Source organism: Myotis yumanensis, unplaced genomic scaffold (genome assembly GCF_028538775.1).
Source record: "Myotis yumanensis isolate MYYU_CA2020_CCGP unplaced genomic scaffold, mMyoYum1.0.hap1 SCAF_8, whole genome shotgun sequence".
NCBI classification, from domain to species: domain Eukaryota; kingdom Metazoa; phylum Chordata; class Mammalia; order Chiroptera; family Vespertilionidae; genus Myotis; species Myotis yumanensis.
Genome location: NW_027223759.1, coordinates 15,649,891 through 15,676,229, shown reverse-complemented (window position 1 = coordinate 15,676,229; position 26,339 = coordinate 15,649,891). Strand labels below are relative to the sequence as shown.

General features: G+C 36.3%; 1 protein-coding gene and 1 non-coding gene across 2 annotated transcripts in view; both read left to right on the top strand.

Moving 5' to 3' along the window:
* The window catches only part of ACADL (acyl-CoA dehydrogenase long chain), a 37,478-nt gene extending 13,558 nt beyond the window's left edge, over positions 1-23,920 (top strand). The window contains exons 5-11 of the mRNA XM_070422052.1: positions 4,118-4,184; positions 5,512-5,676; positions 6,372-6,473; positions 7,790-7,903; positions 15,620-15,747; positions 17,766-17,852; positions 22,656-23,920. Of these exons, the coding sequence (XP_070278153.1) occupies positions 4,118-4,184; positions 5,512-5,676; positions 6,372-6,473; positions 7,790-7,903; positions 15,620-15,747; positions 17,766-17,852; positions 22,656-22,749 (757 nt within the window). The 3' untranslated portion in view covers positions 22,750-23,920. The remainder of the gene's footprint in view (positions 1-4,117; positions 4,185-5,511; positions 5,677-6,371; positions 6,474-7,789; positions 7,904-15,619; positions 15,748-17,765; positions 17,853-22,655) is intronic.
* Positions 6,887-7,030, top strand: LOC139015885 (small nucleolar RNA SNORA67). The gene has a single exon (XR_011472535.1). It is a non-coding gene; the product is annotated as a small nucleolar RNA SNORA67 (small nucleolar RNA).
* Positions 23,921-26,339: the final 2,419 nt, after the last annotated feature.

Below are 26,339 nucleotides of genomic sequence, written 5' to 3'. Positions count from 1 at the left end.
TGGGATATATTTGTCTTCTATAATTGAAACTTTGTTGCCATGAGCGGAGGCCGCAGCCAGCTCAGGGCAGGCAGGAAGCTTGGCTTCCTCCATCGCCCAGGCAACCAAGCCTCCTGCTTGCTTCAGCTCTGTGGCTGCCGGCCGCCATCTTGGTTGGGTTAATTTGCATATAGTCGCTCTGATTGGCTGGTGAGCGTGTCTTGGGGCACAGCAAAGGTATAGTCAATTAGCCTCTTTGTCTTTTATTAGTGTAGATAGCTACAAAGCTGATTGTAATATCTGCTGTACTTGAGATCTTATTTACATAATGCAATGCAAATAAAATGGTAGGATGTGAGTTGAATTTGGGGCATAATGAATTTTACAGGTAGTGGGAAATTTTCAGCAGGTTCTTAAAATACGGATTTGGAACTCTGGATACAGTCTGGAGTGGCAGTAGGTTTTAAAAGCCATTCATAAAAATGAATACGTTTATTTACTCAGTCATTGGACAGTTACTTAGTAAGACCCCTTAGGTTGCCATGTATATAGTGGTGAACAAAACAGATGCAGCCTATGTCCTTATTGAGGTAAGAAACAAATACACAGATATATTCACAATTATAAATTGTGATAACTACTAAATACTATGAGGAAAACAAGGTAGTATGCTAGAGACTAATGGTGCATGTGTGCTTGGTAGGGAAGGGAAAAACAAACTTAGATATTAGAAGCACTTTTATTATGTTAGAGCCAGAAATGCTAGAGATAGCCTATAGAAAGTCGTTATATTGCGCTAGTCAGTTGCTCAGTGGTTAGAGCATCTACCTACAGATTGAAGGGTCTCGAGTTTGATTTTGGTCAAGGGCACATACCTTGGTTGCAGGGTCGGTCGGGGGACGTATGGGAGGCAATCAATCTCTCTTGCATGCCTCTCCCCTTCCTTTCTATTCTCTCTAAAAAGCTAATGGGGAAAAAAAAAATACCCTTGGGTGAGATTGACAGGAAAAAAAAAAGTTGCTATATTTACACTGAGATCTAGTAAATGAAATATAACCAGTTATTCAAGAACGAGGAGAAAAAAGCTTCCACATGGTGGAACCAGATTTTAAGGAGTAAAACAAAAGGGTGGAAAGCTTGGATATTATGTTTGCCTAGAACCTGTAAAATAAATAAATAAATAAATGTGGCAACAGAGAGGATTGATTTTGAAGGAAATCTAGCCAAGTGTTCTGTCATGAGCACAAGAGGAAGTGAGTTTGAAAAGACAGTAGGATAGGAGTGAGGAGTTAGTAATGTCAAGGCCACAAAGAGGTTGAGAGCTGAGAAAAGGTCATGGGAAGCTACTGGTTATCTTTGGTTGTGATTTCAGTAGAGGAAGGGCAGAAGTCACTTTGGAAGGTGTGATATGGGTATTGAGAAACAGACAGAGAATAGAGACTAATCTTTTTCTGTTGGGCAGTAAAAGGAAGTGTAGAGAGGGGACAGTAGTTTGACAAGCCGGCATGGTAAGGGATATGTTTTATGTTAAAGAGAGTGGCGACATAGAGGCCAATGGGAAACAGGCAATGCAGAGGAAGAGCGTAAAGGTGTGGCAAAGCAGAATGGAACATCTAAGACTTGTTTCTGCCAAGCTCAGGCTGTAATATTTTAAATTTTCTCTTTTGATAATGCTGTTTATTTTTATTTATTTTTAATCCTCACCTGAAGATATGTTTTTATTGGTTTTTAGAGAGAGGAAGGGCGAGAGAGAAACATCGATGTGAAAAAGAAACATCGATCAGATCAGCTGCCTCCCATACGTGCTCTGACTCGGTGATAGACCCTACAACCTAAGTATGTGCCCTGACTGAGAATCAAACCCACAACCTTTTGGTGTATGGAATGACGCTCCAACAAATTGAGACACACAGCCAGGGCTATTTTTAAATGTCAATATTCGTAGTGTCATTTGGCAATATGCCTAAATTGTATTTATTTTTCTCAGATATAAATCTATAATTATAAGCCAATACTGATACTTAATTTTACCAAAATAAAAGGATTTTGACTATTTCTTTTGCCTAACAATGTGACACACAGAAGTAGTAATTGAATCTTCTTCCTTTGCTTTTAAGATAATTCTCTAAGATAACTGGCTGACGGCCCAGTATTGTGATGCATCATACTTTCTATGTTCCAATTCCAACCTACCTCATGTTAGAGGCAACACAAAATGAGAGATCTTAATTTAGCTCCAACTGAACTCATACAAACAAAGGCTTGCTTGATTCTTGTTTATTTAGATTATCTGTCCTTATCTATGATTATTAATTCTGAAGGAAAGTGAGAATAAGAATGGAGGAAAAAAAGAGGCAGTGTTTTTTGGAAGTTTGTGAGAGTAATGGAAAAATAGTCAATCAGCTTGTTTATTTAGAGATAAGAAAAGGGGCCATGTGGGCAAGAGAATGCAAGAATGGAGAAAAGCCGCACATGAAGAAGATTAAAGTTTTGAGGAATTACGGTGAGAAATAAAGCAAAAGCATATGGGAGGGAAAGAGTAAAGAAGATGGGACATGGTTCATTTCACCTGCTTTCAGAGATGCAGGCCACTCTGTTTTCTTGCTGTGATTTGGCTTTCACAGAAAAAGGTTGCGTTTGCTAAAAATCCCTGGCCCTTTCCCCTTCCGCATACATAGGAAACTCCATTATGTATAATTATGTACATTTGTACTTTAACATTTTATATGCTTTCATGCTGATTTTCTTACTTGACTGCCATCATCATCTCTGTAAAATATAGAGATAGTGTGATCCTTCTGTAGAGAATCCACCTCTTGCCTCTTCCAACTTCTGGTGGCTGATGGCTTTCCTTGCCTTGCCATATAGCTCCAATCTCTGCTTCTGTAGTCATGTTGGCTCTCCGCTCTGCGTCTCTCTCATTAGAACATTTGTGATTTCATTTGGTGTCCAGCTAGGTAATCCCCATCTCATGTTACATAACTGCAACACCCGTTTTCCATATAATGTAACACTTGCAGATTCCAGGGATTAGGACCTGCCCTCTTTGAGGTCATTAGTCATTATAGGATATTTGGAACTGGAAGCTACCTAAACATTCAACAAGAAGAGCTTGTTTTTTTTAAAAAAAAAAAAAAAAAACATTGTAAATCCTTAGGATGAAATTCTATGCTGCTAATAAAATGTATCTTATAGAAAAACATTAGATATTATCAAGAGATCAAAGTCATATATGGTACTGTTTTTATCAAAATGCATATATGTGTGTATCTGTTTTCCTGGAGAAATACTGAAAGAATATATTTTTTTAAATGTTCATCCCAGGAAGCAAAATTATTTATTAAATCAATTTTTCCTTGCCATAACCGGTTTGGCTCAGTGGATAGAGCATCAGCCTGCGGACTGAAAGGTCCCAGGTTCGATTCCGGTCAAGGGCATGTACCTTGGTTGCAGGCACATCCCCAGTGGGAGGTGTGCAGGAGGCAGCTGATCGATGTTTCTCTCTCATTGATGTTTCTAACTCTCTCTCTCTCTCCCTTCCTCTCTGTAATAAATCAATGAAATATATATTTTAAAAAATCAATTTCTCCTTTGTCTAGAATATTGTCTGTATTTTTCAAGTATTAATCATGAATATTTGTTTATATTATTAAAAATATAAATTATTTTATATTTAGAAAAATAGTCTACTTTGAGAGGTGGCTTGTTAAGGAAAGTGGCATTTGAAACAGTCTTTTAAGTAGCTAAGCTTCTGATCAATAGAGATAGGGAAAAGAAGCAAGGTGAATAGAAGCAAAAACAGTATGGCAAATGATCTCAGGGATATGGTGGGCCTTGAAAAGTCACCTGAGGCCAATATAGGGATCTAGAATGCTCATTGCGCCTTGTTGTGCTCTATAATATCTGGCTAGTTTATGTATTTTTTAATCACATATTTATTTGTATAAATGATTAAGCATATATCAGATATGATTTTAATGCATTTGTGTGAGCATTTTTCATACTAAAGAACAATTTTTATAATTGTGTAACCAGTTTGAATTATCATGTTATATTCATACTTACCTAACAACATTGGCATAATTCAATTTTTATTAGCTAATGAAATTTTATCATGTTTTTTTCCCCCCAATTCCAGTGATTTGCAAGGAGTAAGAACACATGCTAAAAAGGATGGAAGTGACTGGATTCTTAATGGCAGCAAGGTGTGTATAGAGGGGCATTCATAGCCCTTCTCTCCAGAGTGATGCCATGGGTGACAGTGTCTCAAAGACTATTGATTATTGATTATATCTAGGGAGGCTCACACAGGAACTGAGATTATTTGAGTTCACACAGGAATTGAGTTGTTGTGTTTTGGAAACAGAATTTTGCAACATTTATATTATATAAGATCTGTTCCATTTCTGTGTTTCATTTTGCACACCCCCTCACTCATATAGAAAATACTGTTTTTGATTCCAAACAACTCTCATCAAACCAGAAAAGGGGAAGGTAAGGCTCACATTGTTCAAATATAGGACTAACTATAGCAATGAATTTGATGTTGATGAGAAACTGGGGAAAACTCTTTCCTGTATTATCAGGAAGAGTTTCAAAAGATCTTAGGAGAAAAAGATACCGTTGATCGAATTTGAGAGCCCTTCAATCCTTCTGACAGCCCATCAACCTACGATAAAATTGAAAAGCTTCTCCAAGTAAGGTTACACACAGGCTCCAGGGTAAATATTTCCCTTAGAATCTAATGTCACTGATGACAAGATTTGTTTACCTAAAACTGTCTAATATAAACTCCGTAAATATTTGTTGTGGACTGAGTGTTAAGAAAAGATGTTCATTTCCTGTAAGGCCTGCATAGGCTTCTTTCTTTGAAGCATTGGGCTATTTTCCTTCTACTATTTAATAACCTCTGTGTTTAAATCAATGCTTCAGATAGAATATCCTATATGATAAAAGCCTAATATGCTAAGTGTCCAGTAGTCTGGTTGGCCGTTCAACTAATCAAAGTGAAATATGCTAATGATATGCTAAGGCTGCTCAGCCACTCGCTATGACTTGCACTGACCACCGGGGGCAGACAGTTGACCAGCCAACCAGTCACTATGAGGTGTACTGACCACGAGAGAGCAGATGCTTCAACCGGTATGTTAGCTTGCTGCTGGGGTCCGGTCGATCGGGACTGAGCAAGACAGGGTTGGACAAGCTCTGGAGCCCTCCAGAGGTCCCTCCCAGGCCCCGATCTTGCACTGGTGGGATCCCTTGGCCTGGCCTGCACCCTCTCGCAATCCAGGATCCCTCAGGGGATGTCAGAGAGCTGGTTTTGGCTCGATCCCACAGGCCAGGCCAAGGGACCTCACTGATGCACAATTTCGTGCCCCAGGCCTCTAGTAGAGTTATAAAGTATGGATGAAATATAGAGTTAAAAACATACCTTGTCTGGTTTAGTCTTCCTGAATATGCTTTCCCCTCATCGTGACTTGCACATGGACGTGGATAAGTGTGGAGCATCACAGTGTCCTTTGGGTTTTCCAGGTGTTCATTACCAATGGGTGGCTAAGTGATGTCGTGATAGTAGTAGCAGTCACAAATCGTGAAGCTCGCTCCCCTGCCCATGGCATTAGCCTTTTTCTGGTGGAAGATGGAATGAAAGGATTTATCAAGGGACGAAAGCTACATAAAATGGGAATGAAAGCCCAGGTAAGTCATACTATGAATCATATTTAGGTAATAATTGAGATTACTCAATTTGTATTAATAAATTATTATTTATAAATTATTGAATTTACTCGATTATGCCTTATATAGAGAACTGCATAAAGCACAATCATACCTTCCAATGCTGAATTCCTAAAATATACTTTTCAAAAAAGATAATGGAGATTTTTTTCCACCGTTCATGCAACTTTACCTCCTCCTAGTGGTCGGCAATAAAAGTGAATCAGGATATTTTAAATATCTGCTTTAGAAATGGCAAAATTAACTAAATGATAATAGGCCTCCTATTTATGAAATTGATTAAAGAAAATGAAGAACTAAGAACAGAAAAATTTTCTATTCTTTGCTAATTGGTAATTTTTTGTTGCTGAAATGAAAAACATTTTATTTAATGTGCATTAGAAACCCTTAGTCCTCAGTACCCACAGATCTGACGGTATTGGAGCTAGAATGATGGTGTATTGCACTGGAAAAGCCAGAAGTTTTGGAATTAGTTGAACCTGTGTTTGCATCCCTGTTTTACCACTTACTAGTTGTATTCATTAACTATACCAACTTGGCTCCCAGTTGGTTTGTTGTTTTTGTTTGTTTGTTTGTTTGTTTAATGGAAATAATCGCATCAAGTTATTGTGAGATTTAAATGAAATAATTTTGTACTTAGTTGTATGATCTCTTAGGACACTGCAGAATTATTCTTTGAAGACGTACGGTTGCCAGCTAACGCCCTGCTTGGAGAAGAGAATAAAGGCTTCTATTACCTCATGCAAGAGCTTCCACAGGTGAGAAGTGTTAAATAGAATAGAATAATATAGAACTACATAAATACATGTATACAGAAGTTGTGATATAGCCAATCATTTGACTGTAACTTAAAGTAAAAAGAAAATATGAATTTTGTAGGCCACATAAATAAATAACTAAATTTGGGGATATTCATTCAGAGCTTATAAGTGAATAGGGAAAATAGATATTTCAGTTCTTTGATTCCTTCTTGGAATGATTTTAACTTCTGAACCACAAGTCAAGAATTTGTATCTCTCCATTGAATGAATATAGAGTCTGAGTACAGTAGAAAACAGGATTAGTGAATTAATGACAGATCAATAGGCAAACATTTAAACTGAAGCAGAGAGTGGAATAAAATGGAAGAATAGAGTAGGATAAAAGATTTTTTAAAAAGGCATTTTATCTCAACCAAGGTGATTCCCTCTCCAAGGGGCCTAACAGCCCCCTCCTCAGGATAGGGGCAACGTGGAATAAAATCTGGCATGCCTCAGGTTTTCAGAGAAGAAGGTGATGCGTAATTTCCATTGCCTTTCTTTGGCTGTCTACGTGTATACTTCAATCCCAAGTTCCTTCTGGGTAGATTATGCCCTCTTCTCACTCACATGCTGAAGGGGAAAAAAAAAAGAATTTATATCCCTTTGCAAAGAAATATCAGCCAAAACATAGGTAGTTTTTTGTTGTTGATTTTTAATAATACCTGGGAATCTAAAAGGGAAATGTTAAGTTCAGAGGAAATAGTTTTAGCCACATAGGATCTGCCCTCACACCTGTGTTTTTGGAGTGTGGTTGCTGAGTGATCATTGAGTCTTACATAAGAGGCTGCACCTGCCTAGTAACTGCCACAGCATGGGCTAAACATGAAACTGAGACCAGGGCTAGGAACACTGGCACAGAAGTGGAATATGAAAATCACCAGCAAGATGAAATTTAACTGACTGTGGACGCTTTTACACTAATAGGCAGAATTTAACCTATGTACTTTAAAATGTTATTTTCCACGGGTATTGCAGGATATGTGCTGTTCAGAGATCAATAGATGAAAATCAACAACTTCAGAATTTCTTTTCTCATAGATACATAGAAAGAAGAGGGAGTTTAATAAATTACATATATAACTATATATAGTAAAGAGAATCAATCATAAAAATAAAGGGTTTGCTTTAGGGAGCTATTACAGATATGTCAAAATATTCTTATAAAAAAGTTAAGAACTAAGTTAATTGGAGTTTTATAAAGATTACTTATGAGATTTATTGTCATTTAAATCATGTGAAAATCACTCGTTTAAGACCTAATTTCTGGGTTATAGGAAAGGCTTTTGATTGCCGAGATAGCAGTTTCAGCCAGTGAATTCATGTTTGAAGAAACCAGGGACTACGTTAAACAAAGAAAAGCTTTTGGGAAAACAGTTGCACATATACAGGTAAGCTTGTTGCCATGGTTTAGTATTAGATAATATCAATTTACCCTTCTGAAATGGGTCTAGGCTCAACATAAATATGGAGTAATTTTCATCCAGGTGGTATTAAAGTCCATGGAAGTGGATGAGATCATTGAGGGAGAGAGAGTAGACAGTAAGACAGGAAGAGATCCTAGGACAGAAACCTGAGAAAAATATTACAGAACTTAAAGGTGAAATAGGAAGGGAAGAGCCTTCAAAGGCAACTGAAAATGAACACCTACAAAGGAAACAGCTCATAAGGCAAGCATCACAGAAGCTGAGAGAAAGAACTTCAAGTAGGAGGAAGTAGGCCCAAGGCTACTTGGAGGGAAAATATGAGTAAGGTCAAAGAGTGCCCCCTGAACATGATATGGAGGTTATTTTGTAAGGGCCATTAATGGACTCGTGTGGAGGTGATGCCAGAGGAGTAAATGGAAATGAGGACGTAAAGATACCGATGGCAGGCAACTCTTTCCTGAGTTTGGCTGTGAATATTAATTGGAGAGAAAGGGTGGGGAAGGAGTAGGGGAAGGGCATATTGGGGTCAGGTGAGATATTTGGAGATTATTAATTGTTGTTGTTATTAGGATGAAAATGCTGGAGCATATTTTAAGAACTAGAAAAAGGATTTAGTAAGGAGGGATAGATTGTAGGTATGGACCATATAATTAACTGCACAGGATCTGTGAGAAAGTATAAGGATATGGGTGCCAAAGCACATGGAAAGATAGGCTTTCCCATCCCAACAGGAGAGTTGCTTCCTCCATTGTATCAGGAAGAAAAGAGGAAAGGATGGGCATGGGTTCAGCTCTACTGGTAGAAAATTACAAAAGCTCTCTTCTGAAGACTTGCATTTCCTTACATAACAATAAGGGGAAAAGATGTGAATAAATGGGGGATGCCAGTGTTGAAGGAGAGTAAGGAAAGTTTGAAATACCCTCTTCAGAGTGAAAAATAGAACTAGCTAGAGAAATATGGTGAGCCTGCTAGTAGTGTTGAGGACCCATTTCAGTTACTGATCATGAATTTATAGGGATACCTTCTGATTTTTTGTGTATCAGCCTTTCTAGAAGGTTTTAGTGGCCTAGGTTCAAGCACAGAGAAAGTGGATGATGGTGTTTAATTAAGTGTGGGCTTTGCCAGGATTTTAAGGTATTTTCAAAAGGATGCAGTATATGGTGGCCATAATCACTAAATATTCCAATCAAATTTTAGACCCTCTAGTGTCACCTTAAATCAGTGGTTCTCAATCTTCCTAATGCCGTGACCCTTTAATACAGTTCCTCATGTTGTGGTGACCCCCAATTTCATTGTTACAAATTGAACATAATTAAAGCATAGTGATTAATCACAAAAACAATATGTAATTATATATGTGTTTTCTGATGGTCTTAGGCAGCCCCTGTGAAAGGGTCATTCGACCCCCAACGGGGTCGAGACCCACAGGTTGAGAGCCGCTGCCTTAAATGAAGGAACAGTTTATTAACAATGCAGTCGTCCAATTGTTGAAACATTTTACCAACAAAAAGAAAACACCTGGATTTGGAAATCTACTTGAAAAGTTTTAAGTGGAATTGTAACCGAATACAGGTATGGCTGCCTGCCGCAATGAAAGCCAAACCCCCAAGACAGGTGCTGGTAAGAAGGAAAGCAATTTATTCAAGTGCCAGCCACCTGAGAAGATGGGGACTCTCATCCCAAAGGCCATCTTAACATCTCAGTGCAGGCTAGGGTTCTTAGCAGGAGGAACAGGGAAAGCAGAACAAATAAATGAGGGGGGAGGAGGGTTGAAAGTTCTCTGTGTATAAGTTAGCACAGTCCATTCTGATGATTATTTTCAAAGCGGGCAAGTGAAGGTCCAGTTTTTATGGTTGAACCAGAACATCTGGTTGCTGGAGTCAACCTCCTTCCCTGAAGATAGTTTCTGTAATGTGCTCAAAAGGTTGTTAGTGATTTATGGCTGGCATGACAAATTGGGCCTTTGTGTTAAGGCATACCTCCTCTTCCCTGATTTGGGGAGATGCATTGTTCATTATATGTTATTTAATTAAGAAGGTTAGTTTGTTGGTTAGCATAAGATTTCATATATCCTCCATAACAGAATGACTTGGCTGAAAGGCCTTGTGAAGGCAAAAGGAGAGACGAAACACATTGGTAGCTTTTTAGAACCAACATTATAGAAAGTAAATTCAGTTAAATGTACTGAATCCAGTTAAATCTTAGCATAGCTCCTCGAATATCTGTGGTTTAGGCAAGTTGTATTATCTCTCTCAGAGAATTTTATTATTTGTAAGATGTGAGTAATATCACCCCATAGGTTACTATGAGCACTAGATGAGGTAACATACATGAAGTGCTCAGAATATTGTCTGGCAAAGTAAGCTCTCGTTAAATTAGCTGCCCCCACCCCCTTATATAATATCTTCCTCTATTTTGTTCCAATAGAGGGAGTCTTTTTTATCAATTGGATAAACTCTATGTCATTTTGGGACCTATTTGCTACCTATATGTTCATCAACTTAACATTTTCCCATTCTAAAAATATTTCTTTCCATCCTAACGTCCTTATTGAGATAACAGCTCTAAATACAGTTGTTCTGAATTTGTAAACATGAGGCACACACCTGGTCAAGAAAACATTTTTTAAAACAGTATGATTTGACCTCCCTAGATATACTTTATATTCCCTTTCATTTATGTATCACGGATTTACTGATATTAATGATTCTCAATGACTGCCCTCTTCCCCAGGCATTTAGAAGAGTCAGGGAGGATAGTACGGAGACTTGAGATGTGAGCCCTGGAGTCTAGTGTTGTTAAACATTCTGTAACTCAGAGATCACCAACTAATTTCTCACTCAAATGCCAGTCGTCTCCCCCTGAAAAATACTGACATCCATTGTTTCACTGAGAAAATATTTATTGATTGCCTTCAAAAAGGTTGTGTGCTCAGATGTAATTTCATAGGTATGACTCTGGAAGTACACACTCAAGAGACTTCTAGCAATATGAAGGGAGTAATACCAATGGGAATCACTCTGTGACTTTCCCAACTTTACGCAAAATAGAATTAGTGTCATTTGCTTCTGAAATCCAGCCACCACCACTTTCACATAAAAAATGCTTATTAAAAACATTCAGCCCTGACCGGTTTGGCTCAGTGGATAGAGCATTGGCCTATGGCCTGAAAGGTCCCATGTTCAATTCCGGTCAAGGGCATGTACCTTGGTTGTGGGCACATCCCCAGTAGAGGGTGTGCAGGAGGCAGCTCATCGATGTTTCTCTCTCATAGATGTTTCTAACTCTCTGTCCCTCTCCCCTCCTCTCTGTAAAAAAATCAATAAAATATATCTTTAAAAAACAACAACACATTCAAACGCTAGCCAGTTTGGCTCAGTGGATAGAGCATCAGCCTACAGACTGAAGGGTCCCGGGGGTTTTATTCTGGTCAAGGGCATGTGCCTCGGTTGTGGGCTTGATCCCTGGCCCTGGTCATGGCTCATGTGGGGGGCAACCAATCAATGTGTCTCTCACACATTGATGTTTCTCTCTCTCTGTCTCTCCCCCTCCACTCTCTCTAAAAATCAATGAAAAAAATATCCTCAGGTGAGGATTAACAAAAAAATAAAAATAAAAATAAAAATGAACTAAATAGATACATTTTCCATCCCCTTAGAAATATACAATTCCTATATTTATGGAATTCATATTAAATCACAACAAAGATGACTATAATAGTACCCAGATTGTATAACTAAGAATGTTAAATGTGTTTTGACATTTCCTGGATTTTAAATATGCAGGAAATATTTGTTAATATATATGTGATATATATATGTAAAATACCAAAAAAAAGAAGAAATAGTTTTAATCCTTTTCAAAGCAGGTGCCATTTTTTGGTTGCCTTCTTTCAAAGGTAGTTTCAAAAGTAGCATTCTGCTTCCACCACTATATTATTGACAAGTAGTATTTTCCAAGTAAATGTATGTTTTGAGAATTCTGATATATTTCTTTTAATTTTTCTGTTTTATCTAAATAAATATATTTGAATAATATTTTCATATTGAATATAGGAATTTAATCTATTCGGAGAAGATGAATGACCAATACATGCCTACACAGCCTATTCTAGTGCTGGGTACACTATGGTTCTGGTTATTAAATTGAAATAGAAGACCTTTAAATGCCATATTATACTTAGCCAAATGTCATTTTATGAGTACATAACAATTCTGTTTTCTTTCTCTTTTTTATCCTTGAATTTTGAACATGTTGATCCTTTCTGACTATTTGGATGCATTTCACAAAATTTGTTTTCTTTTTAAGATGGAGACGTACCATATTTAGTCTTATCCGGGTAGTTCAGTTGGTTGGAGCATCATGATACACCAGGGTTGAGGATTTGATCCCTGGTCAGGCACATCCAATGAATGTGTAAATAAATGAAACAACAAATTGGTCTCTCTCTCTCTCTTTCTCTCTCAAATCAATCAATAAATTTTTTATAAGATGGAGATCTATCATACTTAAGTAGCTATTGGATCTCCATTTCATTTCATTCATACTTTCCATATTTGATGTTGTCTTATGATTTTTCATGGAATAGACAATAAAACAGTAAAATTCTGATATTCAATAATTATAATGACTGTCATTTGTCATTATTTTGCATTGTGCCTGTGTACCAGACATTGCTAATTGGATTGTCTCATTTTTTTTTCACAGCAACTCTGCATAATAACTATTATATTTATCCTTATTTTACAGATAAGGAGATTGAGGCATAGAGAGGTTAAGTAACTTGCCCAAGATTACACAGATATTCTAACTCCGGAACCTACACTCTTAATTCAGGCACTAGTCTTACTATCCGGAAATTTAAGGTAGATAGACTTTATTCTTTTTCCTTCCCTTCATACATGTTCACCCATGTTCAATGAAGTGAAAATTCAGTGTTCTTTCTTAACACAAGCTTTAGTTATTTCCTAGGTGGTATGTGCTCTTGATTCAAAGGACACAAAGTATTAGAAAATGAAATAGAAGAAGAAAACAACACTTCTTTCTCACATTCCTCCAAAAACCGAATGTCCAATTCTTAAGATCTTGAGTGTAGGATTAATTAACTACAATATTAGATAGCAAACCTAAGATGTTATATTTTATATTTCAGGCATAACATATGAGAGTTCAACTAATGGTGTTGTTTAAATGGAATACTGGGGCTAGATAACTTTCCAAGGTGTCTTCCATTTCTATGATTCTAAGATTTTTTTTTTTTTTTTTTTACTCAGAAGGATCCTAGGAAAGAGACTCTATCTGGTCTACTTAATAACTTAAGAGATTTTTTTTAATGCTAGCTGCAATATTATCTATTAGCAACTGTTAATGAATGTTAAACAATACTGCTATGAGCATGTTGATCATTCACAAAAAGTACCTTGCTAATAATGTGTGGTACAATTAGTAACTGCTATTCATTAGAGAATAATTTCTAAAAGTATGACACAGTGTCTGAAGAGCAAAGACCAAATAGTAACACCCAACTCAATGCCAAGAACATGTAAATATTTAATCTCTGTATCTCCGGAGAGTAAATGATGTACCATTGGAGGCATTTATTCCTTCAGACCTCTGGACCTCGCTGAATGCGCTGACCCAGAATTCTAAATGAGCCCATACTGGTCTGAAATTTAACTTCAGCCTCTGGAAGCTCCCAGCATTCCCATTGGAACAGCTCTCATATGAGAGAATTGGTCTTAGAGTTCTTGATTCTCTCCTGTAAATAGTGCATAAATTCTCAAACATGCCACCCACTGGGGTGGATAGGGCAAAAGTGTCTTGAGACTTGTCAGGTTCCCCCTTATTTTCCAAATGGAGTGTCACTGAACTGAGATGGAAGTAGGCTTAGAACTGAGTTTCAGGGATTTCTGTGGAACATAGCCTCATCTGTTTTCAGAGCATAGAAGAGTATTTCCCCACCTTTTTTCATTCCTTGTTTCCTCTTTAGATTCTCTATGAGTAAATGCGGATATGTGGGGTGGGAGTGGAAAAATTTGTGCTGGTGAAAGGGTAGGGAGTTGGCCTAATTAAGCGACTAGAAAGAGAAATAGAAAAAATAATGGAAAGAATGAGAAGGTTTAGATGTTCTGAATTAGAGTCCAAGGTACAGAGGTGGGAAAAGTGTGTCATCAGCCTTCCGACTGCTTGGTTTTGGAATCGTTAGATGCCGGTCACGTTGTCTGTTTCTAGAACAGGATGGTGTGAAGCCAAGTGAAAGGCAGTCAGTTGGATTTTTCATCAGCACAGCCGTTATGTTGGTACACTTACAAGGAATCTGTTCATCAGAGTACCTACTCTCTCTGACACACCCTGGTCTTGCCTGGTCCTGGGTCTGATTAGACTCCTTTTCTACCCTTTTCCAGAAATGGAAAGTACCCAAACTTTCCCCACCACAGCTATACTGAAAGGTTTAGTTTTATGGTTTGAGAATTGCTGTAACCAGTAGTAAAGGCAGCATCCTCTGAGAATCTGGTCCCCAAAACCTTCCTCTGAGAACTGAGTCATGACTTTGGACTTGCCAGTGTAGGGTACATTTAATTTCTAGTTTAAGTTTCACTGAGTCACTTTGTCACCAACTTCCATGCCTTTAATTCGCCACAGTGTACGTCTCACTCAAATATTCCACAGCCGAATGATCAGAACTCTATTTCTATCTGAATTTCCACAAGGAAGGTGGAGCCAGCTGTGCTTTTTTTTGGAGTAGAAAGCCAGTATTTCAAATCTAAGCCAGTTCCTGAAGTAGGTTCAAGGGTTGGTGCGTAAAGAGCCCAGATATAAACTTAAAGTTCAAGGTGTGGGAGCCAAGAGTCAGGAATACAAGAAAATGTGATTGAAGTGAGAGCAGTTGAGATGATTGAGAATGGTCTAGATGAGATGATTTTCAAGGGCACTGTTGGTTGTCTGTGGCTAACAGGAGAAGGTATAAAGGTATATTAGTGCTAACAATTCCTGAACATCTAATTCAAGTTAGAGACTCTTCTAGACAAGCTATTGAGAGAGAGAAGAAGAAGGGTGGAGAGAATTCAGAAGAGGTTGAGGGTACTGGACTCTGATCTCTTGAGATTTCAGTTCTTTTGTTCTTTTATTGCATTTTACAGATCTAGATTAAATACTTTGCAATATAAAATAATATTTTGTATGTTGTCACTGCAGCTTGTTACTTTATTTTTTTCCAAGGTAAACAAGCAAAATAGAGGAATATGATTACTTAATTTCACTAATAGAGAATACTTCTTCATGGGTTTAGATTCCAGAGGAAAATACGTTTTGTCAGCAGCTGTACTTACAGGACTGTACCACAAGATGGTGCTCACCCATCAGTCATGCTGTTTTCAAGAAGCTTCCCTACATGGTCTAAAACTTTTTCATCTAAAACATCAGATAGTTATGTATTTATTTTTGGATCTTTTCTTTTCTTACAAGTTTCCTTAGCATTGAAATACAGCAGCATTTAAATTTAAGCTCTTTTGTTAACATATGCTTGTTTTTTGTTGAAAGAAAGAAAAACACACAACCCAGTAATTCCACTTTTGTTTTGCTCTAAAAATCTTCTATTATATAATGTTTGATGTGTTAGGTAACTCAAAACATGCTCTTCTACCATGCTCATCTTTATTTTTCATTTCCTTTCAACTCAAGACGGTGCAGCATAAACTAGCAGAATTAAAAACACACATTTGTGTAACCAGAGCTTTTGTGGACAGCTGTATCCAGCTGCATGAAATGAAACGTCTGGACTCTGCCTCGGCTTCCATGGCGAAATACTGGTATGCAGGCTACAGTAATTAAATTGTGGGGTTTGTGTAGACTGTTGTGTAATTCTCTTAACTTTACACTCAGCCTGGAGGGTTCTGAAAGAAGAAGGCTGAGTTAATGTAAGCTAGCAATGAGAACCACTTTATAAAAAATGCTGAAAGGTTCCATCTAGCCTACTTATAATATGCTAAAAATTACTCGAGTTGGTATTTAACTTTTAGCATGCCATTGAAAATAAGCACTAAGAGACTGAAGTAGGATGACTGATTAGTTTAAGTTTAATTTAAAATTATCTGAAGAGTGTCAGTATAGTGAGAGCAAAAATTTACAGTAAAACTTAAAGTCCTGAAGAGTCACAGTTCTTTCATTAAATAACTATCATTAAATTTTTTTTTTGAGACAACATTTTGATATCTGTGAAATGAGTAGCTTGGACAGGATTTTCCTATTTAAGGTGTTTTCAGATCAAAGAAAAATTTCTGAAGAATTGACTGTCCAATCAAAACTTGTACATGCTCTATTAAGTGAAAGGAAAGAATATCCTATTACGTTCAGAAAGACTTTCATTTGTGTTAAAGATGATTAGCAATGGTATTAAAGGTGAGTTGATTGAAAAAAGATTCCTACAAGGCTTTTGTGTACTTTATGATGCAAGATCATAGTTTAAATCAGAGTCTGGACATGGGTTTGGTCTCTGTTTTAAAAGCAAACATTCTCACATCTCATTAGCCCAAAATAACCTAGAAAAAATTCCTGTCATTATTCATTAACTTGTGTTCAGTTTAGTCAGAAGTAGAATGGGAAAATATACAGAATGGTGCTTTCTGTAATGATTCCAAAATAATAAAATTGCCAGGTTGAAATTGAGGTGGAATTACTAGGAACTTGCACTTTGGGAAGGGGAGACATTTACAGCAAGTTTCTTGATTAGTTTAAAAAGTGTAAAAATAGCTTTAGATATTTTCAGAAAAAGAGATGTTTGGATAGTTATGGACTTCACTGTCCTTGAAAACACCAGGTTTACAGACGCATAAACATATGGCATTTCATCTTGTAGCAGAGTAAGCAACTAGTGATAGTCTGGTAAACAGTTCACTGAAGTACTTACCAAATACAAAAATGTATAGAATTCCAAATATTATTACCCTTGAGTCTTGTCTATTAATCATTATACCATTATTGTATTTCTTGGGAACATCCTCACCTGTCCTATTGGATTTAAAAATTATTTTTAATAGGAAAATGTGTCCATGCTTACCTTTGCTTTGTTTCACACTACTGAAAAATATGTTGAAAGTAATTTTGAACTAACTGATCTTTTTATGTTAAGATGAATAAAAATCCCTTAATGATAGTTGAAATTATTGTGATAAGATCAGAAAAGAATATTTCTCAAGTACTTCATATTGTCTCAAGGACAATAATTCCTACATAATCTTTAATAAGTTTCCTATATGATAACATGCACTTTAACAGTAGTGAACCCTCCTTAGGTTTTCATTTTTACTTTCAGTTTATTTCTGAAAACCCTAAAAAAATTTTTTCCCACAATTATTTGAATTCAGACTTGTAGCGTTAAGGTAGGAAGTGACATTTTGGGGGTAGGGGGTTATGACATAATTCAAAGACAAAAGGAAATAGGTAATTGTATAGTTATACTGTTAACTTAGATCATATAGAGAATCTAAATAAAGTGGACCAACTTCAAGTTTTTACTATATCCCTCTCAGGCATAAAGTGGCGAAAACCTAATCATCTATGCTTTCCACATTTTGTCTATAGCCTTAACAAAAACTCAGCCAAAAATATAATGGATGAAGAAGGTATTCATTGTGTGAAAATTCTCCTGAGATTTATTTCATGTGTAATTTATACACAATTACAATGATATCTCTGGTGGGCTATATGCCTACTTTTAATTGTTTGATAAATGTATGTATTTGATAAATAACTTGTTTCCTGATTGTGAAGCACCTCATGCAAATCCGTTTCAAATGTTCCATCTCTGTTTTTTATTTTGCTCATCTAGGGCATCTGAGCTACAGAACAGTGTGGCTTATGACTGCGTGCAGCTCCATGGCGGTTGGGGATACATGTGGGAGTACCCAATTGCAAAGTGAGTATGACTGTTCTGTTACACTCCTCTGCCGATGTGAAGAAAAAGGGAAATTACTCAACTTTGTACATTGAAGGAAAGAAGGTGCAAAGCCTTCATTTTTCAACTGACTACAGAGTGTATTCAAGCAGATGGAAACAGCTTTCTGTAATTGGCTCACCCCGAGGATTTTGTCATTTTTTAAAGAAAGTGAAGAGACCAATATACTAAAGCATAATCTGTGGCTTTATTTGAATTGTTATACAGGATTAATATCACTTTTGAAATTGTTATGTAATGTTATATTTTATAGATTAACCATAATTATTCAGGTTATTTTACTGTTTTTTACTCTGATAAACAATGCAACAACAAACACCTTATTACATGTATCTTAGATACACGTGTTTCCTATTGTAAGAAAACAGTGTCCCAAAAGTAGTATTGCTAGTTCAAAAGTATGCATATTTTAAATGTTTATAATTTCCAGATTATTTCCTCCATTTAGTAGCAATTTATACTTAAATGAACAAAGACCGATGACTTTCCTCCTAAGCTATGAATGTTACTGTCTTTTAAACTTTGTGCTAATCTAATGGGTAAAAAAATAGGTTGTCATTCTTCCTTTAATTTGCATTGACTATTAATTATTTTATTTTATTTTACCATGATAAGAACACTTAAGATGAGATCTACCCTCTTCACAATTTTTTTAATTGATTTTTAGAGAGAGAGAGGAAGGGAGAGAGATAGAAAGATAGAAACATTGATGAAAGAGAAACATCATGGTCCTGAAACATCCCCTACTGGGGTTGGACCTGAAACCCCAGCATGTGCCCTGACGAGGAATCAAACCGGTGACCTCTTGGTTCCTGGGTTGACACTCAACCACTGAGCCGCACAGGCCAGGCACTTCACCAATTTTTAAGTGTACTATAGAGTATTGTAAATTATAGGTACAATGTTGCAGTATGGACCTCTAGAGCTTATTCATCTTGCTTAATCGAAATTTTAAGCCCATTATTAGTAACTCTCCATCTTCCCCTCCCCTTAGTCCCTGGCAACCAAGATTCCTTATTGAGTCTGTGGATTTTAGATAACTCATATAGGTGGAATCAGTGTGGTATCTGTTGTTCTGTGACTGGCTTATTTCACTAAGCAGAATGTCTTCAAGGTCCTTCCAAATTATCACATGCTGCTGAGTTTCCTGTTTTTAAGGTTGAATAGTATTCTACTATATGTATACACTACATTTTCTTTATCCATTTATCTGTCCATGAACAGTCAGGCTGTTCCCACATCTTGGCTACTGTGAATAATACTGCAATGAACATGTGAGTGCTAGTATTACCTGCAGGTCCTGATTTCAATTCTTTTGAATAAATTCCTACAAGCGGGATTTCTGGATCATATGGTAGTTTTACTTAATGTTTTGAGGAACCATCATGCTGTTTTTCATAGCAGCTGTACCATTTTGCATTTCCCTACAACTGTAGGCAAAGTTCCAGTTTCTCTACATCCTTGTCAATATTTGAGGTGATTTCTAATTGTGATTTTGATTTGCATTCCCCTGATGGTTAGTGACGTTAGCATTTTTTCATATATATACCTGTTGGTCAATTATATGTCTTCTATGGAAACGTCACTTTTTTTAAATTAGAAAAAGAGGAAAGACCCTACAGAAAAATCAGCCTGCGTATGAAAAGAATTTAAGTTTTCATATCTTAAATATTTGATTATTTTCCTCTAAAAAAACTGAAAGTATTAATTTTTTCCAAATAGAAATTTTATTTCCTTCCAACTAAAATAATTTAAATACACCCTTTGATGGCATTACATATGAATATCCTTGCTATAAGTTCAAAGCAATACCAGTTTATCAATAAGGCAGCATCCTTTTCTATATTTCTTCCTCCATTTCATAATTTATTCTTTCCATAAATCTTTGCTTCAATAATCTCCCCGTTGGTAATTCTCCTCACCACTCTAGAAAATATATTCTCCTCTTATTTAGCAGTATTTTCAGCTTATAAAATTTTCCCGGGGAAGTTTCTGCTGTCTCAAGAGAAGTCAAATTTAGTTTTGAATCAGAGAATGAGAAGGCTATGGACTTCAAAAAACCTTTTCTAATTTTAATTTAAATACAAATATTTAAAGGGGAAATTATCAAACTAGTACTCAAACTGACTTTCAAATGCATCATTTTGGCAAGCATAATTGAAAACATTTGATATACTTATAGTCCTTAACGAGGAAAATAAACATTTTATTAAAGTTACATTAAGAACAGAAGCTTTGGCATAGATATAATTTACTAATTTTCTGTAGCCATTGGGCAGCTTATAAAGCTTTAATCACAGGATGTATGTAATTTATAACCTTTTATAAAATCTCAGCAATAAGTAGGGCTTTTTCCTTTCTTGGGACTGGGCATGAAGTAGCTAAACAGTTTTTTTTTTTTTTTTAATCAATCCTTGGGTTTGGATTTTGGTAGATCCTTTTAGAACTACTTCAAACAAGTCTTAATCACAGATTTATTTATTTATTTTTACTTTGCATTGTCATGAAATCAAAAGTAAACACTGAATTATGCTAGCACAAATTAAATCATTACTGACATTTTTCCTGTACATTTTTGTGTTTTACTCACAATATTAGTCCATTTACGATATTCACTAAGCTAGGAAAGTAGGATAATAATGGGTGTCTGTATTTTTCTACTCAATTGTGCAGCAGCTGTCACTGCTGGGCAAGGAGACAAGTGGTGGCTCAGTGTTGGTCTGGTTTAGTTCGGGTTCTGAGAGAGGCCGATTAGGTGAAGAGGAGTCAACCATGTACATGGCCCAAAAAGCTATTCCTTCAGATCAGCAGCAAGCAAAAACTGTAGCTGGATGGCTTCATATTTGAAATCCCTGGAAATTTTCAACTAGACTGCTATTTTTCTCCCCAAGACATAAGGAAGGAATTTTTTTTTTATAAAAAAGCGAGAGAGAACATAATAGATAATATCAAAAAACTTAATGAGAAACTGTAGGCAGTATGTGGATGTGTACAGACTGTGATTTAATAGGGAAAAATCATTCTGTTTGTGTTTCTTATGTCCTCAGATTAAGCTATATTGTGTGTGTTTGTGTGTTTGTGTGTGTGTGTGTGTGTGTGTGTGTGTGTCTGAATCTTGGTTTCACAGATAAAAGAGGTGCTTTTTTTTGTTTTGTTTCATTTCATTGATTTGTTTTTAAATAACTGCTCTTTAGCATGAATTACTTCAGTCTTACCCGTTAGGCCTGGGGCCTGTGAGAAGTGAGGCTTATTCTCTGCCATTTCAAGATTCCCTGCCATGCTAGGAAGAGCAGCCTGGGATACAGAGCTTCATCAATTATATGGTTAAACATTTATTCTGCTGTCTTTCCCTGTTAATGCTAGTTGATGATGAATTTAATTAGTAACCTATAAAAAGGTCTACTGATCTCTTGTCATTACTAATTCCATTGGAACTTCTGTAATGTGAAAGAAAAAGAAAAAAAACACCCAACCCAGTCCAAAAATGTCTGAAAGCATTGAGGTTGCTGAAGTAGATTGAAATGCTAGGCAGGCCCTCTAAATGCAAGGGCTGGATTTTGCAGGCAACAGTGGAATGTGTTCAAAAGAAAAAAATATATATTTGAAAACACTAATGTCTCCAGATTTCAAGTTTCTTCAGAAAGTTGGTATGGAGACACTAAAATTCCTCTGTAATACAATAAATCAGCTCAGTCAGTATTTACTGAGTGCTTACTCTTTGCAGGGCCCTATGATAAGCATGAAGAAGGATAAATCCAGAATTGGTCATGTTCCTAGAGAGCTGGCACATTTCAAATTTCAATTTTTTAAAAAAGATTTTATGCTAGAAAAAGAAATGCCATTGAATTTCTCTACTAGGAAAGTCCAAAGCTCAATAACTAGTCCTATATGCCTGAGGCAATGAAACTATTGTGATATAATAAAAAAGATACCTGCAGGATACCTACCTTCTCATTGCAGTCTGCCAATGATCTATTTGCCCATTAAATAGTAAATGTATGAACTTTTCTGTACCTCAGTTCCTTTAGCTGGAAAAAAATATAATATTTATTCTCCCTGACCCCACAGCTGAGAGAACAGGTAAAAATAATTATACAGTGTCATGGTTATGATCATGCCTACCAAAAGTGAATTTTTTATAACTTTGTGTGTGTGTGTGTGTGCGCACGCACGCGCTCGCTAGTGGACTCAGACACTCGGTATTTTAACCTCAGACACCACTGGAGTGACTATTAACCATTTCCAAAAAATAAGTTACTTGTTAACTTTGTGGGAAGTAATATTTTCTACAGCATCAGTTTATACCCCTGATGGCAGCAGCAGTGGTAGAATGTTAGAGAATATGTATTTTCTCTTTTGTTTTCTATGAAACCAGTGGATTTCAACTTCTTTGGGAATAATGAAAGATAACAAGAAATTAAAACATTCTATCAATATCTATATAAAATGCCCTTTTTTAGAATGCTATTATATGTGGTGAATTTTACAAAATTAAAGTAAAACAAACTTATAGATGTTATTTTGAATTTTTAACCTCTTCAAGCAAACTAAAACAAAGCTATACAGGTGATTTCTATCTTAATAGAATTTGATAACTATACCAATCAAGGATGAATGCCATACTGGAAAAAAGTAATTATGAAAAACGTTTATTACTTGGATTCCATTAATTGAATACTTTAAAGTAATTAATAGTTATGTAGTAAGACAAAATGTATAATTTCTAGTATCTTTACTCATTCAATCATCTTCTGATTTATCCAGAGCTTACGTGGATGCCCGAGTTCAGCCAATCTATGGTGGTACCAATGAAATAATGAAGGAGCTGATTGCAAGAGACATCGTCCGAGACAAATAGACATCTGCCGACATCCTGGAATCCTATTACAACTAATCTGGTTTTAAATCTACTCAAGATAAAATGCAACCTGGACAGGGAGGAAACACTAAACATGTTTTCATATGCTGTCTTATAGAAAAAAAGTCAAATGCAAATATAAGATTAACACAAAGGGAGAAGAAATATTTGAATCCAAAGATTCCAAAATTCTTCAACGTAAGGTTTAACTTTTATAATTTTTTACATAGCTAAAGGTGAAGATTTTTCTGATTCTAGAAGCCTTAGTATCTCACTTTCCCCTAAAATTCTAATAAAGCATAATTGCTTAAATCTTTAAAATTGAGGCAGAAGTAATTTTGTTATTATACTACAAAAACATTAATAGTACTTACAGCACATTTACTTTAAAAGGGAAAAAATGTAATTTAGAATTGTAAATAATTTCAACTATTTTTCGGTCCAAATTTCCCAGAACAGTAGAATCCTACCACCTACCCCAAGATCCTGTTTTTAAGTAATGGAACCCGTTCTTCAAACAAAAGCTCATGCAGAGTCCCTGTAAAATGCTGATAAATGAAGAGCTGCTCTAGTTGAATCAGGAAGCCTTCTTAGGACTCAGCTAAGCCTTTGCCTAACCCCATTGGAGAATGCTATTTGTTCTCATCTGCTGACACCTGGGCTTGCAACAGAATTCCAGCCCAGTTTTGTAGGAGAACACAGAAAAATCCATCATTCTTTCGATTTAAGCTATTGGTACATTTTATCAGTATCAGAACAGTGACTTTTATTTTGGAAGGGTATGCTTTTTAAGTTAATTTAATGAATACTTCATGTCTCTTATATGCCAGGCTGTTAAAAATATGACGACAAATAAAACTGGCAAGACTCCTACTAATAAATGAAGAAACAAGTTATAATAAATAATGTAAGAAGTAAATAAATAAACAAGATAATTTCAAATCATAAGTGCAGTAAGAGAAATAAAGTAAACATTTAAAATAGGAAAGGGAGGAAACAACATTTGACTTGAGACATAAAAGTAATTCTTATAAAAAAATAAGCCATTAATTTAATTTGTAAACTGTTAGCATCATTTCAGTACTTGTTTTTCTTTGCATATACAGGTGAAGCCGTGAATAAAGTAGTTTGTAAATGGAAACAAATATATGTATTCTTGGTGTTGTTGTAATTTATTTATTTAAACATTATTTTTAATGCAATCATTATAGACTGGATAGAGCAGAGGGGAGAGAAAATACTTGGGTACCATTCCTGGAATTATACACCTTTGATTTGCGCTTGGGTGGAAGTTTGTATGATTGCCAGCTTGCATTAATGATATGCATTAAATACCAAAATGAGCTAAAATAATATTTTATTAGATATTACTGTATTTGCAGCTTTCACCTCCCTCATGCCACCAGGAAACAATATAGGATCAGATAGACCAAGCTCCTCACCTCAGCGCCTTTCCTTTTCTTTCTCAGTCTTAGACAAAACTATATTTTAGGAATACAACACCTTCAGGATGCAAAGTAAATTAGCATAGTAGAAAAACTCTGCCATGTAGTAGACAGACCTGAGTTTGAATGATAACCCTGTCATTTAGGAGCAACTGGGCCCTGGGCAATTTATTTAACTTAGGATTCTTTCAGGTACAAATTACAAAAGAAACCCAATTCACACCATCCCAAGCGAAAACTTGAGTGTGCTAGCTGAAAAGGTTGGGAAGTAGCTCATATAACCTAAAGAACTGTAGAAACTAGGGTCTCAAGGGCCTGATTCTATGGCTTACACCTGCTAGTACTTACACTATATACACTTATTTTTACTTTTCTTTGCAAATTGGCCTATTGGACACTGCAGAGAAATTTCATTACAGGGCCTATAAAAATGACCTTGGGCTGCCCCAGGGCCACATCCTTGAGCACACTCTATATAATAAAAGCTTAGGTGACCAGGAACAACCAGAACGACCGGTCGCTATGGTGAAGACTGACCACCAGGGGGCAGATGCTCAATGCAGAAGCTGCCCCCTGGTGGTCAGTACGCTCCCACAGGGGGAGCACTGCTCAGCCAGAAGTGAGCGCAGTGGTGGTGACGGGAGCCTCTCCCACCTTCGTTCAGTGCTAAGGAGCAGCAAGCAGGTGGGCGGTAAGGAACAAGGAGGGCAGGGAGTGGGCCTAAGTCAGCAGGTGGACATCTCCTGAGGGGTCCCAGACTGAGAGAGGGCACAGACCCGGCTGAGAGACAACTCCCCCCCAGTGCACAAATTTCATGCACCGGGCCTCTGGTGTTTTTATAAGGTCTGGGAAAGGTGCACTATGATTGATAGTCCCATCAGGAACACAGAGACTGGGGAAGCAGTTCCTGAAACAGTGGTGTTATCAAAAGAAAGGGAACAGAAATGTCTACTGGGCAGACCTAAATCATACTTCACACAAAGCTATTGCAGCCCACTAGAGCTGGGAATGGGTTCTAGTGATTTATATATACCAGAAACTGAAAGGCTCTCTAAGGAAGGATATTTTCTTGGGACGATCTCTGGGATGTTTCCTATCTCCTCTAATCTGGTTGTTTATCTTGCCAACTAGTCTTGTTTTGCACCCCCAAAAGAAGCATGTGTTATATCATGAGCTTAAAGCTGAGAAAAAAATAGGGAGTTCTTAACCTTTCATTGGGTTTTCATTTCTTAAATAGCTAATCTTTGTGTTTTGCTTGTGTGGCTTTGATTGTTGTCCCCTAGGGAGGAAATTTATGGTCTGTATCTCACACAGTGCTAAGTGCTCAAGAAACAACAAATAACAATATTGCTCAAAAGAACAGACTGGGCCAACACAGCAAGAAAGCCACACTGTGTAAATAATTAATGAGAATCAAAAATCTCGAGTAATTTTGGGGTTTTGGCTGAGATTTTTAGAATCATAATTATTGTTTTAAAATTATTTTTACCCTTTATTTCTTTGGTGGTGTCACTGAAATGACATTGTGGGGAAAAAAGCTGTTTTGATATGCTACTGTAAACTCGAACTGCAAATCTTTACTAATCTAGTAATTTTAGTAGTTTATTGTTTAAGGTATAAGATTTCTGAGAGACTGGATTTTTTCTTATGTCAGTATTATTTTTGGCACACACAGCATTTATTTATTTTGAGTCATTGGAAAGATTTGACATTACAGTGGAAACCAACCATAGACCTATTGTGTCTACTGCTTTATAACACATGTTGAAGAGAAGTTCTCTATTTTTAAAACCTAATTTTCCATTTTTAAGAAAAACAAATTACAAAAAACTTCAAACACACTCAAAAATAGAAAGATAGTATAATGAGCCTTTAGCTTCAACATTTGCTAATGTATCTTTCCTGCTACTTTTTCTTAATTATTTTAAAGCAAGTAGCAGATTTAACCCTATTTCTCTCACACACACATATATTTCAGAATTCATTTCTAACCGATGAAGTTTTTTTTTACATAATTACAAGGCCATTACCATACTTTAAAAACTTAAATTTCAGATATAGTCCTAAATTAACATTAAATTTTTCTTGGTTGTATGAAGAATGCCTTTTGGGGTGAGATTGTTTAAATCAGGATCCAAACAGTCC